The sequence below is a fragment of the Chiloscyllium punctatum genome, chromosome 11, assembly GCF_047496795.1.
Source record: "Chiloscyllium punctatum isolate Juve2018m chromosome 11, sChiPun1.3, whole genome shotgun sequence".
NCBI classification, from domain to species: domain Eukaryota; kingdom Metazoa; phylum Chordata; class Chondrichthyes; order Orectolobiformes; family Hemiscylliidae; genus Chiloscyllium; species Chiloscyllium punctatum.
Genome location: NC_092749.1, coordinates 27096433 through 27112336, shown reverse-complemented (window position 1 = coordinate 27112336; position 15904 = coordinate 27096433). Strand labels below are relative to the sequence as shown.

The 15904-nt window shown below is 41.3% G+C and overlaps 1 protein-coding gene across 4 annotated transcripts in view; it reads left to right on the top strand.

The window, feature by feature from the left end:
- Positions 1–15904, top strand: part of prkd3 (protein kinase D3) — a 421243-nt gene that overhangs the window by 156352 nt on the left and 248987 nt on the right. Inside the window, exon 2 of one of the 4 annotated variants that reach the window (XM_072580534.1) lies at positions 14521–14646. The exons of 2 other annotated variants lie outside the window; for them this stretch is intronic. In XM_072580534.1, the coding sequence (XP_072436635.1) occupies positions 14521–14646 (126 nt within the window). Of the gene's footprint in view, positions 1–6474; positions 6639–14520; positions 14647–15904 lie in introns of those variants that run through there. One more of the 4 variants, XM_072580536.1, reaches the window with a different exon arrangement.

Below are 15904 nucleotides of genomic sequence, written 5' to 3'. Positions count from 1 at the left end.
GAGATGCCTTTTGGCCCATTTGAGTCAGCATCTATCTATCCACATTAATGCCACTGTCCAGCACTTGATTGAATATTCTGACATTTCAAGTGCTCATTAATTAACTGTTTAAAGGTGGTGAGGTTTCCTGCCTCAACTAACTTCCCAGGCATTGCATTCAAAATTCCCACCACTTTGAGTCAAAACGTTTCCTCAAATCCTCTCTCAAGTTCCAGCCCTTCAACATAAAATTATGTCCCCTTGTTATTGACCATTCAAACAAGGGAAGCAACTGCTTCCTCACTACTCTGTCCATTTCTCTCATAACCTTATACTTCTCATTGAGGTCCCCCCTCAACCTTAGCCAGGCTTATCCAGCCTCTCTTCATAGCTAAAATGCTCTATCCCAGGCATTATCCTGTTGAATCTCCTCTGCACCCATCCAATGCAATCACATCTTGCCTGTAGTAAGGCAACCAAAACTGCACACTATTTCAGCTGTTCTGATGAAGTTCTGTACAGCCCCAACATTACCTCCCTGCTCTTACCTTTTATCGGCTGTGACATAGATTATAAGTGTCCCGTATGCTGTCTTAACTACTCTATTAACCTCCCTGCCAACTTGAGGGAACTGTGAACAAGCAGCCCAGTATTCCTCTGCTCCCTCTTGTCCTGTCATTGATTGAGAACTCCCTTGCTATTTCTTCCAAATTGAATCACCTCGCCTTTTTCAGAGTTACATTCTATCTGTCCATCTGACAAACATCCCTGTATCTTCCTGTAACCTAATACCATCTCCTTCACTGTTGATCAACCACCTCTTTATGTCATCTGCAAACTTACTTATCTCCCTGCATTCTTGTTTACGCTAATAATATATCACAAACAGTCAGGGAGCTAGCACTAATCCCTGTCGTACATTACTGGACACTGGTCTCACAACTTTCTGTCACTATCCTCTGTCTCCTACTATTTAAGTGAGTTTTGGATCCAGCTTGCCAAACCAACCTGAATGCCGTGTGCTTTTTTTTAAATCTCCTTTATCAGTCTCCCATATGGGATCTTGCTGAAATCCATACATCAACTTCACTACCCTCATCTACACACTTGATCACCAATTCAGATAGATTTGTTAGGCATGACCTCCTTCTAACAAAGCTATGCTGGCTATCCCAGATATTCCATCTTAACGACCACTTTCAATACTGCTTTTTGTAGTAAGGTTAGCTTTGAAAGAAAATGATTTTAAACTTGTTGTATTATGTTGGCTTTATCAAAAATAACATGGAAATGTACTTTTTTAAGATCTGGCAGATTACTGCTTTCCCTTTTGTAAACTCTGCTTGCAAATGCTGTCCTTCAGCTTTGACATTTCTGTGAAATACCGTCCAAACAGGTTGGTATGGAAGCCTCTGACAAGTTTGAGGACCTTCTTGTTCTTCCTCTTTCTCCTAACCCTCATATATTGCAAATCAAGATGATTTTGACTTGCTGAAAATAGCCTCTCCTTATGCAACTTCAGGACACTGTTTGCTTTGGTCCCTGGTCTGTTGCTTGTTTTGAGTAGCTGCAGAAAAAAGATTACTGATGTTTTTTGCCACGACACCTGTCCGGGAAGGTCTATGGTTTGTACGCTCCAATCAACCTCCCCTTCTGGTTGCCAGCCTCCCCTCTCACTCCCCCAGTGATATGTCCATCCTGGGCCTCCTCACCATCAAAATAAGGTTACATGCAAACTGGAGAAGAACACCACCTCATCTTCCGCCTTGGGAGCTTACAACCATATGATTTTAACGTAGAATTCACCAGTTTTCAAATCTTCCCACTCCCAACCTCATCCCAGATCCAGCCCTCCCTCTCCACCCCACCCTTTTGACCTGACCTAACTGTCCATCTTCCATCCCACCTATCCGCTCCACCCTTCCCACTGACCAATCACAATCACCTTCTACCTGCATCCACCTGTCGCCATCCCACCTAACTTCCCTTAGCCCCACCCCATCCGTCTATTTATTTCTCAGCCCCTTCCCCATCCCTAGTCCTGATGAAATGTTCCAACCAAAAACGTGGATTCCCTGTCCCTTTGAGGCTGCTTGACCTGCTGCGCTTTTTCCAGCTCCACATTTTATCGACAGTGAAATTCCTAAGTATAACAAAATTTATTTTAAATGTTTCCTACAAGTTGGCAAGTGGGTGAAGTGCCAAATTATGTTCTTGAAGTATCTATTGATATCTAGCTGGCCCATTAACATTGATGTTATAGAGCAACTCAACAACAAAGAACAAAGGAAGGAGAGATATAAATTTGTATAGTATTACTGACTAGCTCCAAAGTGTTATCACTAAGACTGGCTAATTTCACTTCCACAGCATTAAGCTGATTTGCTGAAGTCTTCATCTGTACTTTTGTTACTTCTAAACCTGACTATTTCAAAACACTCTTAGCTGGTCACAGCATTTGTTTCCCAATGAATTTGTGGTCAACCATAACATTACTGCCAATTTCTTTTAATTGTGTCAAGTTCCATTCATGTACTTCCTAACTAGTTCTTGGTTAAACGTGGCTTGATTTTAGAGTTCTCATTCATTTTTGCAAACCCTGCCATCACACTGTCCTTCCCAATCTCTAAATGTCACCAATCTCACCATCCTCTGAACTGTCTGAGCTCTTCTAGTTCTCGCATTTTATGCACTCCCATCTATAATTGCTGCACTGTTAGCAGCTATGTCTTCAGAATCCTAGTCTCTGGAGTTCTTTGTGTAATATTCTCTGCCTCTGCTTCTGCAGCTCTTTTATACCCTTTAAGACCTCCATACTCCTCAAAGATTATCCCTAACCATGCATTTGGTCAACTGCTCTAATATTGTGTTACATGGCTCAGCAAATATTTGCTCATAACACATCTGTAAAATACTTTGAGACATGTTATTACATTTAAAAGCACTGCATAAAACCATGTTGGTGGCAGTGATGATGGCTAGAGTACTATTTGTTTTTCCGGCCTTGATCTCCCTCTTTCCTGTATGTTTCTCAACCTAACATTATCAGTACTCCAACTCATCAATAACTAGTTGTTTTAAGAGTGACAAGTTTTTGCCAGTCTTTTTAATTGAAAATTTATTTACTGTTCACCAGCTGTCCTTCAACAATAAAATTGTTATTTATGATTTTGAGTGCTGATCTAAATGCTGAGTATTGTTATTTCTTGTAATGCTTGTTAGGGAAATGAAGTTTCCATGGTCCTTATTTTTCTCAGATCTCAGTGATTAGTTTGACAATTAGGATGCATCCAACCTGCAGCATTGTCCTTGATCTTATCACGCGAAGAAAAAAAAAACTTGTGCTGCTTCCGGCCGACAGCAGGAAATATTAAAAAACATGCATGCGCGCACACAGCTGGCAATTAACTGCTAAATGGGGTGGTGATTGCAATTCTGGTGATGCATGAGTTTTATAGCACTCCAGAGACTCAGCTAACATTATAAAATAAATATTTAAGATGGGTTAAGGCAGGATTTTTTTAGCGCAGGTCAGGTGCAGAGTCAGTTATGGCACGTTTACTGTTTTTTTTTGTACCCTGATAGGAACATCAAAAGATTTGAGTGAGCATTAGGTTTGTGTTGGAAATAAAGTTGGGCATGAACACGTTAGACCATATGTGCTGTTTCTGTGCTATACATGTTATGTAAAGTGACACAAGTAGCTTAATAGTTCATGAGTATTTGCAGCTTGTTTGGCAATGTGACAGCTGAGCCTGGTCCTCTTCCAACTGATATCCATGAGCACGCACTTTTCCAGCTGGGCAGTGTTCATGAATATTTTTATCTTTTGCCCACATTTCATTATGTCTTTGCACATGCCCAAGCTCAAGAACATGGAAATTCATTCCTCTGCCAAATGAGGTCAACTAATTTAAAACAGACCAATGATTAAAGTTGAGATTGACTTGTGTTGTACCCGCAAAATCTCATCAGTGCTGTATTTCATAGGGAATCAGAATGTGATTGCAGAGAATGGTGTTGTATAACTCTTGTTGGGGGTCTTGTACCTAATGTTGCAAGTTTTGTTGGGGACTTGTAGAGTAACACACACGCTTGGCTATGATGTGATTTACTCACATGAAATATTGAATTAGAGTATAATGCATTTAGCTAATATCTTTGTATCACTAAATTATGATAAATTATTCCTCTAAACTGCATTGAATATAGTTCTAACCAATCCAATCTCTGGATTACTGTTTGTGACATGTTTGTCTTTGGCCAATTGGGCTTGATTTACACAAATGACAAGTCAGTGTAGGGGAATTGCATGCTGCCCAGTGGAGTGGCTACATTTGCACCTAAGGTATGATGGTTGTCTGTCTGAGTGGGAGTCTAGGGACAGGTAATGCTGCATTAATTCATCTGGAATTGAAGGATTTTATTGTTTATCTCTAACACAGCAGGAAGGGCTTGATATCTGGGCGAAAGTGAGGACTGCAGATGCTGGAGAGTGGACATTTCGGTCAAAAGCCCCTCATCAGGAATGATTCTGTGAGCCGAGGGGGTGGTGAGATAAATGGGAGGGGGTGGGGCTGGTGGTAAGGTAGCTAAGAGTGATAGGTAGATGGAGATGAGGGGTAATAGTGATAGGTCAGAGGGGAGGGTGGAGCCAATAGGTGGGGAGGAAGATGGACAGGTCATGATGGTGGTGCCAAGTTGGAAGGTTGGATCTGGGATAAGGTGGGGGGAGGGGAAACAAAGAAACTGGTGAAATCCACATTGATGCCGTGGGGTTGCAGGGTTCCGAGGTGGAAGATGAGGCATTCTTCCTGCCGGGGGAGGGGGGGGTGGGGGGAGGGGGAGAGGTGGTGTAAGGGAGTGGCGATGGAGGAGACCAAGGACCTGCTTGTCCTCGGCAGCCCATGACCTGCATGTCCTTGGTATGATATCGGTCTCACTCAATCATATGAAATTAGAGCTTGTATAGTTTCTTGCTTTCTAGAGCAGTGTATTAACATGGAAGAACCCGGGTCACTGACAACATCAAGCAGTAACCCGAAACGTCGGTTTTACTGCTCCTCGGATGCTGCCTGAACTGCTGTGCTCTCCCAGCACCACTAATCCAGAATCTGGTTTCCAGCATCTGCAGTCATTGTTTACACCTAAATTAAGCAGTAAGGCTTGGCTTTATAGTTATTGAATAGTAAAGCTGTGCTTTACAATTGAAGTTGAAGTCTGATGTAATTGATTTTTAACCAGTAGAAGTAAAGTAGTGTATGCTTACAGGAAGCCCATCTGTTGATCGGGGTTTTTGGCTGCACGGAATAAGAACACTTTCAACTATATTTCCACAGGACTTTTGGCAAGTTCAATATCAGAAAGAAGGCAAAATAAGAATGGAGCAGTGTATGAGATCATGGGTTTAATTCTGATGAAAGATCACAGTGCTAAAATGTTATCTGCTTTCTGTCTGGATTCTGCTATACCTGCTAAATATATCCAGCATTTGCTATTTTTATTTCAATTCTAAAGTTTGTTTCAAATCTGCTGAAATATAATAGAACTTTTTATTTAAGGACTTAAACAGTACTGTTCTCTAATAAGGCATAAATATGGAAAATTGTGAATGGTCAGTGTGTAGCATTATTCAGACTTCTGGCAAGAAAGAAATTCTCTCAATGCTGTGTATAATAATATCATAGGGGTTGGTTAGCTCAGCTGGTTGGAAGGCTGATTTGCAACATAGTGATGTCAACTGTACAGGTTCAATTATCATACTGAGTGAGGGCACCATGAGGGTCTCATCTTCTGACCTCCCCCCTCGCATGAGGTGTGGGGACCTTCTGGTTAAGCCACCACCTGCTTTCTCATTAGAGAGGAGCAGACCTATGGTCCTCTGGGTCTATAGCGAGTATTATAGTCATATCAAAATGTGTTCAAAAATGCACATTGCAAATAATTTCCTTGTGGGATGCAGTCATCGTTGGCTGGACCAGCAATTATTTCCATCCTTAGTTGACCTTGAGAAGGTGGTGATGAGCTGCCTTCTTGAACTGCAGCAGTACATATGCTGTAGGAAGACACACAAGGCCGTTGGGAGGGAATTCCAGAATTTTGATCCAGGAACAAGGAAGGAATGACAATATGGTGAGTCAGGATGGTAAGTAATTTAAAGGTAAATTTACAAGCAGTGGTTGACAAATATCTGCTGCCCATGTTCTCCGAGTTGATAGTGGTCATGGGATTGGAAGGTGCTGTTTTCGTGAATTTCTGCCATGCACCTTGTAATTAATACACACACCTGTGACTGATTATCGGAGGTGTATGTGATGTTGATGAAGCAGCGGTGGTTATGTCTTTGAAAGTCAAAGGCTGTGGCATTTGTGAGGCATGAATATTACTTACCATTTTTGAGCCCAAGCCTCGATATTGACGTGGTCTTGTTGCATTTGGATATGGATTGCTTCACTATCTGAGCAGTCACACATGTTACTGAACATTTTGCAGTCATCAGGAACAGTGCCGCTTCTATCCTTTATGACAGTGGGAAGGTTATTGATGAAGCAGATGAACGTGATTGGGGCCAGGATACTGCCCTGAGGAATTCCTGCAGAGATGTCCTGGAGCTGAGATGACTGACCTCCATTGACTGCAGCTATTTTCCTATGTGCCAGGTATGACTCCAACCAGTAAAGATATTTGTTGCCCCAATTCCCATTGACTTAATTTTGTTAAGACTCATAATGTCACACTCTATAAAATGCACCCTTGATCCCAAGGGCTGTCACTTCCACCCTTGGAATTCAACTCTTTTTGTCCAAGTCTGAACCAAGGCTGAAATGAGTTCAGGAGCTGAGTGACCCTGGTGGAACCAAACCCGGTGTCACTGAGCAGGTTCTTGCTGAGCAGATGCAGCTTAGTCCGGGCGTGGCATATTCTGGGCCACATCTTTAGTACTATTTCTGGAAAGTGAAATGCCTCCAATCATCTCTTGGTATCATGTAGACAGAACCAAATTGATTGAAGACTGGCAGCTGTGATGCTAGGGATCTCTGGAGGAGGCTGAGATGGATCATCTACTTGGCACTTCTGGCTATAGGTTGTTGTGAATGCATCAGCCTTTCTTGCACTAATGTGCTGGGCTTCCCCATCATTTATGCAGCCTTCTCTTCTAGTGAGTTGATTAATTGTCCTCCACCATTCATCACTGACTGTGGAAGGACTGCAGAGTTTATATCTGATTTGTTTATATCTGCTTGTGGAATTGCTTAGCACTATCTAACAGTTGCTCCTTGTGCTATTTGGCATTCAAGTAGTCCTGTTTGGTAACTTCACCAGGTTGACATCTCAATTTCAGGTATACCTGGTGCTGCTCTTGATATGGCCTCCTGCACACTCTGCTGTCACTATACTGTAATCAGATCAGTTCTACCTTTTCTAAAACATAACCAGGATTTATAAATTTATGATCATTTCTGAGTTCCTTTCAAGCTATGAAAGGGGTTGCTGTTGTGTATTGGTCTGGAAAAATTTAAAAAGATTAATACTTGTAGTGCAATGAGCATCATCCATTGCTAATGATGTCATGAGGATTGGGTGGGACAGTAAAGTAGGATCTTGTGGGGAACTGACCTGAGGCTAGGTCCGATGGACAATCTTTTTAATAATTTAGAACTTATGCTTACAACTTGTAATTGTTGTTGCAATGCAATTAACGATATCCCATTACTGCACAAGACTCTTCTCATTAGACCACAAGATGGCTACCCCATTTGCACTCATCTGTGTAAACCCTTAAAAAACCTTCACACCTACAAGATCGGGGTAGCAACAGACACAACAGTAACTGTTACTTTCACTAGTGCATCTGTTGTGCAATTGCTTGAAAAGTACTCTATCATGGCTTTTTATTTTCCTATGGAAAGAATGCAACCACACTGAATGTTCAGTGTTTATGTGCAAAGTTGTGGAAAATATAACCTTTCAACTGTTACTGCATGATGACCACTTATGAGTAACTGGTATTATGAAAGGGTGTCAATCTAAAATGACACAATCAACGAATTTTCCTTGTTAGCACAGTGCTTTCAATGTATTTATAGAATAAATTCATTAATGAGAGAAGTTATTAAATCTGTTCTTTTATGATTGGCCTTTGAATTTGAATTTCCATGTTTGCTTCAGTTTAACTTGAGTATGGGTACAAATGGTCCAGGCATAAACATTTATTGCCACTTAGCCCTCAGCTGCTGACAGCTTTTAATATTAAAACCATGGTAGAATCTTAACTTTAATGGAATCATTAAGATATGAATTTTTCAGTTCCTAAATTATGAGGATGGAAAAGTGTTGTTATGTATTATATAACTGTTGAGGCAATTCTGATTGGTGATTTCAGGAATTATTTTTATAATTATCAAATAACGATTATCCTAACTGCATGAAGCTTGATTGATCATGTATTTTTCTTTAACACTTGACCAACAACTTTATGAAACAATGTGATATTATGTGTGAAACAAAAGTCTAGTTGGGAGAGGAAATTCATAGGCAGTATTCATGGTAGACTGGGGAAGCAATCATGCCTCATTTGAGAGGACTCCAGAGCTTTGCTTTGTTGAATAGTGTGTATCATTACCAGCAAATACATAAGTAACTGTTTCAGTGATGAAAAAGTGCTCAGTTGTTAACTGAGTTAGCAAATTTAGCACATTACAACGCCTTTCTGTTCGGGTGTTATGACTGATTCACAGATTGCAAAACATAAATGAACAAGTTCTCACTATTTAACCACTTATACTTTCCCTGAGCCAAATTCATCTTTCACTACTACTTTCTCTCTCCTGTGACAATGCTTGTGTGACTTGCTGATTACAACCATTTGTCTCTCTGATCTTCAAATATATTTGAAAGCATTTGACCCTCCTTGTTGTTCCTATGAGCTTGCCCTCCTTGAAAGTGGAGTCACAGGTAGATAGGACAATGAAGAAGGTATTTGGTATGCTTTTCTTTATTGGTCAGAGTGTTGAATACAGGAGTTGGGAGGTCATGTTGCGGCTGTACAGGACATTGGTTAGGCTACTGTTGGAATATTGCGTGCAGTTCTGGTCTCCTTCCTATCGGAAGGATGTTGTGAAACTTGAAAGGGTTCAGAAAAGATTTACAAGGATGTTGCCAGCGTTGGAGGATTTGAGCTATAGGGAGAGGTTGAATAGACTAGGACTGTTTTCCCTGGAGCGTTGGAGGCTGAGGGGTGACCATATAGAGGTTAATAAAATTATGAGGGGCATGGATAGCATAAATAGACGAAGTCTTTTCCCTGGGGTCGGGGACTCTAAAACTAGAGGGTTTAGGTTTAGTGTGAGAGGAGAAAGATCTAAAAGAGACCTATGGGGCAACTTTTTCACAAAGGGTGATCCATATCTGGAATGGGGTGCCAAAGGCAGTGTTTGAGGCTAGTACAGTTGTAACACTTAAAATACATCTGGTTGGGTATCTAAATAGGAATGGTTTGGAGGGATATGGGCCTGGTTCTGGCAGGTGGGACTAGATTGGGTTGGGATATTTAGTCGACATGGATGAGTTGGACCGAAGATCTCTATGATTCTAGTTCCTGACCAGCAATTATTACCTCAATTTACACTGATTAGAGCACACATTTCATGTGTCTTCAACAATAATTGTCACACTGCTAGTACCCTGTCCCTGCATCGCTCATAACCTGTCTTTGTTTAGGTTTCAGTGCCAACCACTGATCTTGGACAATGGAGCAAAACCTTAAAATCTGAAGCAGGCCATTTATGCGAGATGTTAGGAAACATCCCTTCATAAAGGGAAGCACAACGATAGTTAGGTGCATTAGTTAGGGGGAATGGGTATGGGTGGGTTATTCTTTGGAGGGTCGGTGTGGACTAGTTGGGCGAAAGGCCTGTTTCCACACTGTCGGGAATCTAATCTTAAAAAAAAAAGGTGGCATAGTGGTTAGCACTGCTGCCTCACAATGCCAGAGACCTGGGTTCAATTCTCACCTCGGGCAACTGTCCGCATGGGTTTCTTCCAGGTGCTCCAGTTTCCTCCCACAATCCAAAGATGTGCAGGTTCGGTGAATTGGCCATGCTAAATTTCCCGTAGTGTTAGGCGAAGGGGTAAATGTAGGGGAAATGGGCCTGGGTGGGTTGCTGTTCGGAGGGTTGGTGTGGACTTGTTGGGCCAAAGGGCCAGTTTCCAAGCTGTAAGTAATCTAATCTAATCTACAAAAACAGAAATTGCTCAGGAGGTCTGATAGTGTTTTGTGGACAGAAATCAGAGTTAATGTTTCAGCTCCAGTGACCCTTTCTCAGGACTGATGGTAGCTCAGAAAGATTTTTGTTTTATGCAGAAGTTAGTCTGGCAGTAAGGAGTAAATTTAGGTGGAGATAGAGTCTAAAAGAACTGTTGGACAGAAAAAGGAGTGATTTACAATCAGCCTAAGAGAATGAATAGCTACTAATGGGGACCATTAGTGGCTAATCTGGGTTGTATATAATAGCAGACCATATGTTAAGAAGGCACAGAGCAATGTAGGTTGTGGTAAGGACATGGGAGAAAGTGCCTCAAGCCCTAAAATTGTTGAACTCTATATTGATTCCAGAGGCTGTAGAGTTCCGAAGCAGGGAAAAGAGGTGCTGTTCTTCCAGCTTGCGCTGTGCTTCACTGGAGCACTGCAGTAAGCCTGAGACAAATGTTAGCCAGGGAAAAATAGTGGTGCAGTGAAGTGGCAGGTGAGGTTTATTGATGTATTTCATGCATCTTATAATGGCTTCCTCAGGATTCTCTGCTGTCAAAACCCTTCTCCAGAGCAGCATGGATCATAAGGCCTTGTATTCAGGTAGAAATGCTGATTAGCTGTCCTTGAGGTCCCACCTCTGTTTTAGCTTGGAATTGAATGAACAATATGAAACAATAATTGTTTGCATTCTCAACACATTTCTGGGACTTTGACGACTAACAATCTATCCACTATTATCAGAGCTCCTTTTGTCATTGTCACAAAATGTGAATGGCGTCTTCCCAGCAAAACAGCATTTATAGAGTCATAGAGATGTACAGCATGGAAACAGACCCTTCGGTCCAACCTATGCATGCCGACCAGATATCCCAACCCAATCTCGTCTCACCTACCAGCACCTGGCCCATATCTCTCCAAACCCTTCCTATTCATATACCCGTCCAAATGCCTCTTAAATGTTGTAATTATACCACCCTCCACCACATCCTCTGCCAGCTCATGCCATACACGTACCACCCTCTGCGTGAAAAAGTTGCCCCTTAGGTCTCTTTTATATCTTTCCCCTCTCACCCTAAGCCTATGCCCTCTAGTTCTGGACTCCCCGTCCCCAGGGAAAAGGCTTTATCTATTTATCCTATCCATGCCCCTCATAATTTTATAAACCTCTATAAAGTCACCCCTCACACTCCGACGCTCCAGGGAAAACAGCTTGTGAAGAACAGCCAAGCACCTAGTTCTGTCGTTAGGTAGATTTCAGGGGAGGTCACATAATCCTCTTCATTTTATCTAAATTTTAAGATCCAGCCCTGAAACATTAAATTTTCTAAACCTAATACTCATAGCCTGCTCAACGATGTAAATGGTCATGCACCCATGGTTGTTGGGGTTAAGATATACATCAGCCATGATCCACTTCGAAAGGTATGCTTTTGCTCCTACCTGAAATGGTTACATGTAGTAACATCTGGGCCTGAATGGATATGATTAGATAATATCCCACCAGTTGTGCTGAGGATCCACATGTGTAAGTGACTGTAATTGAGAGTACACACTATACAGACTGTGTAAAATCTGTCATTCACAACCTTCACTGGAGAAATCACACCGCTCTTATTGAGAGACATTTAAACTACATCAGTCATGAGTTCTGTCATAAACCTTTTTTAAAATAAACATTTTGTAGACTTTCTTTCTTAGCATGTCTTTTTGGATGAAAAGTTTAGGAAACCCATTGATTGCAGACTTGCTGGCAGCTAGTCAGGCCGTCTGTAACTGACAGTTTTTTTTCCCCCACAGTGGGTGCATGTGCAAGTTCTGAGTTGCTGCTGGGGACAATTGGATCAATACTTCTGCTTTCTCCTCCCACACTCTTTGCAAACCTCCAGGATCGCTAAGGCACCCTTGATGTAACACCTCCAAGCATCATGATTTCTGATTTATGTTTTGTACTGGTGATCTTTGATGTAGTATACAAAGAGGGTCTTAAGGGAGTCCTTGAAACATTTGTGAGGTCCATTTGTTCCTTTTAACAGTGCTCAGCTCTATACAACTCTGTGCTGGGCTGGCACCTGTCATCTAACTGGTTAATGTGATCCACTCGATCTGTTTGAGTTTGCAGGGGAATCGTCTTGATTCTGGTGATACTGGTTATTCCACGATTTCAGTGCTTGTGATGCAGTCCTGTCAGGAGATCTTAACGCTGCTGTTGGGTGATGTCCTTTCTAAGTTATCATCGCATTAAACGATACGTCTGTGCAGGATTTGGAACTGCCAGTGTATCTTCCACCTTCTGGCCCTTTTTTGTTGTCGAGTTGCATATAGGATGGATCATTTCCTACCTGCCGCGCGATGGAGCTTTAAGATGGAGTTCAGTTTGTGCTAATTAACCCCATCCTTTAAGTCTGGAGCTCATATGTCAGGGTGCAATGAATTTGATTAGTGAGGTCTCCAAGTCAGAGGGTTGGATGTTTCCCTCTCCTTGCTGATCAAGGATTGGGACTATAGTTCCTTTGATATTTTATCCATAGCTGATGTGTAAACAATTGTAGTTCATGCAGCATGGTCATTTAGGCCATTTGGAGTCCTTCCATCCTTGTTGATGTTTTGGTCAAGGAAGAAATCCAGCCAGGCAGTGTCATATTCATAATTTCTCTCACACTATACTTTCTTTCTCTGCTGACATAGTTTTCCAGGACTTGAAGCTAGCAATGAGAGTTAAATGTTTCTTTTTATTTCAAAAATAAATGTTATTCATAAAATATCTTCATTACATACATAGTCACTAAAGCAGGAGAAAGTGAGGACTGCGGATGCTGGGGATCAGAGTCAAGAGTGTGTGTTGCTGGGAAAGCACAACAGGTCAGGCAGCATCTGAGGAGCAGGAGAATCGACATTTCTGGCATAAGCCCTTCATCCACTCTCGACATAGTCACTAAAGCAGTTCATTTCTTTACAATAGCATATGAAGAAACAAACAAACAAACATGAAGTCTGACTCAATCCAGCAAACACACCAAAGGCATTTCTTACATGTACTGCTCGTAGTTTGCAGCTGGCTGAAAATATGAGGGTACTTCCTCGAAATGAACACACTTTACATTCCACGTCTAAATTTCAGTTTAGATCTGTGTTTATGGATGCCATTTGATCAAATGAGGTTGAAGCCAGGACAACATTTACAGCAGGTGCTATGATAGTCTGTGATTGGATTCCAAGAACCTGCTGTAAATGTTGTCCTGGCTTCAACCTCATTTGATCAAATGGCATCCATAAACCCTGGGAAAAGAAATATAATTTTAGATCAATGTGATTCTACAGTCAAGATTAGAAAGAACTGATTGCCTATAAGTCAAAATGTCTGTTTAGTGCTCACTTACTCCAAACTCAGAATTTGCATTGAAAATCTTTGTTATCTAATTAGTTGAAATTAATGCATGGTTTTAATCATCACCCTCAGGGCATGAGAGACAGTGGACAGTAACAGTAATAACTTCAGTGAAACTTTGCTCTGAATACAGTAGACTTGAAACTCCTTCCAGAAAGACCTTCATGCACTGCATTTTCTCTTTGGCAAAAAGACGCAGCCACGACCTGTTATTCTTTGACTCAGTGTACAAACTAATCGGTGTACCTTTAAAATTAGCCATCTATTTTGATCATTTTAGAACTGCTATGGTAATGCAAACATTTAAAAATCAAGTTGCCAGGACATTTCAAAAGTATCTAGAAGGCAAGTTTAATTTAAGGCAGTTAAAGTGAAATACAAGTGGGTGAGGTGATTGCAGGTTTTTCTTTCTCCTTGCCATTTGTTCAAACTGCCCTTCAACATAGTGATTGGTCTCTCTCGTTGGAAATGTAAGTCTGGTTATTTTTTTGAATCTGAACTTGCATAGCAGTTGTTGTCTGAGCAAAATCACAGGATTGAATATGCACAAGTGTTTACAAAATTGCAATCTGTTTCAGAAATTCTGACGTTGCCATATATTTTAGAGCAAAACAGAATTGAGGCAAGTTAGATGAATTATGAGGTTAAATCTGATATTGAAATTCCATCGTGTGTTTCTTGTCTGTAACAGCAACATTTTGTTAGGAGGAACTAGGGGTGGGCCCATGTTTTTCAAAGGTTTCACATTGGCATTTATTGATTGATCATGGTGCAGCTACTTCAATGTGAGAGTTGCAATGTTAATGTCATTGTTAGCAGTTCATCAAGAAATGTTCGTACAGTTGATTCTTTGGAAATGCATTGTCTTAATAAACAAAAACTGTTACTACATAATTTTCAACAGAGAACAGCCAGGGAATTCCTAGAGGCATGGCACTCATCCACAGACTCCATCAATAAGCACATCGACCTGGACCCAATATACCGGCCACTGCAGCCGACAGCTGGAACTGACAACTGGAAGCGGCAGGTACAAATCACTATAAATGTCGGAGGAAACATCACAGAAGCGCTTCACAGGAGGCTCCCAAGCACTGAGGATGTCACCTAGACAGAGGACGAAACGTCTGCAACACAAATTCCCAGCTCGGCGAACAGAACCACAACAACGAGCACCTGAGCTACAAATCTTCTCCCAAACTTTGATACTTTTGACTTGATAGTTCTGTCTGCGCCTGAAACCTGGATAAAATGAATGTTACACAAATCAAAATCCTAAAATCAGACTAATATGTCCAAATTGCTGTGGCAATGCGCAATATAAGACAATGCAACATTTACGTAAATTAATAGAGCAGAGGAGGACTCCATTTGGCCCATTGTGCCTGCAGAGATCTGTTTGAAAGAGTTATCCAGTTAGTTCCTTTTCACTCCTCTTCTTTATCCCTGCTCATTGTCAGTAATATGTTTGTAGTATTATTAAGGTTCAGTTTAACTTGGATAAATGTGAGGAATTTTATTTTGGAAAAACAAACAAGGACTTTTACAATTAATGGTAAGGCCACGGATAGTGTTGAAGAACAGAGAGACCTAGGAATTCTCGTGCATAATTCTTTCAAATTTGCATCACAGATAGACAAGGTAGTGAAGAAGGCATTTAGCATGCTTTCCTTCATTTCTCAGACCATTGAGTGTAGGAGTTAGGACATCTTGTTGAGGTTCCATAGGATGGTGATGAGGCCTCTTTTGGATACTGTGTACAGTTCTGGTCATCATGCTATTGGAAGGATTTTATTAAATTGGAGAGGGTTCATCAAAGATTTACCAAGACGTTGCAGGGAATGGAGGGCACGAGTTGTATAAATAAGCTAGAAAAATACTGGAGGTTAGGAGGCTAAAGTGTGACCTTAGACCTTTGTAAAATCACGAAGAGCGTAGATAAGGTTAATAGCACGAGCCTTTTCCTTTGGGGGCGTTCAACACTAGGGGGCATAATTTTAAGGTAAGAGGAGAAAGTTTTAAAAAGGACACGGGGGCAACATTTTTACATAAAGTGGTTCATGTGTGGGAATGATCAACCAGAGGAAGTGGTAGGTGTAGGTACAGATGCAACATTTAAAAGACATTTGGATAAGTACATGAGTTGGAACAGTTTGGTGGGATATGGGCCAACTGCAGACAGGTGGGACTAATTTAGTTTGGAAACATTGGCCGTGTGGACCAGTTGAACGAAAGGGTCTGTTTTCATATTGTATGAATCTATGACTCTATTAAACATAAAGAGGTGG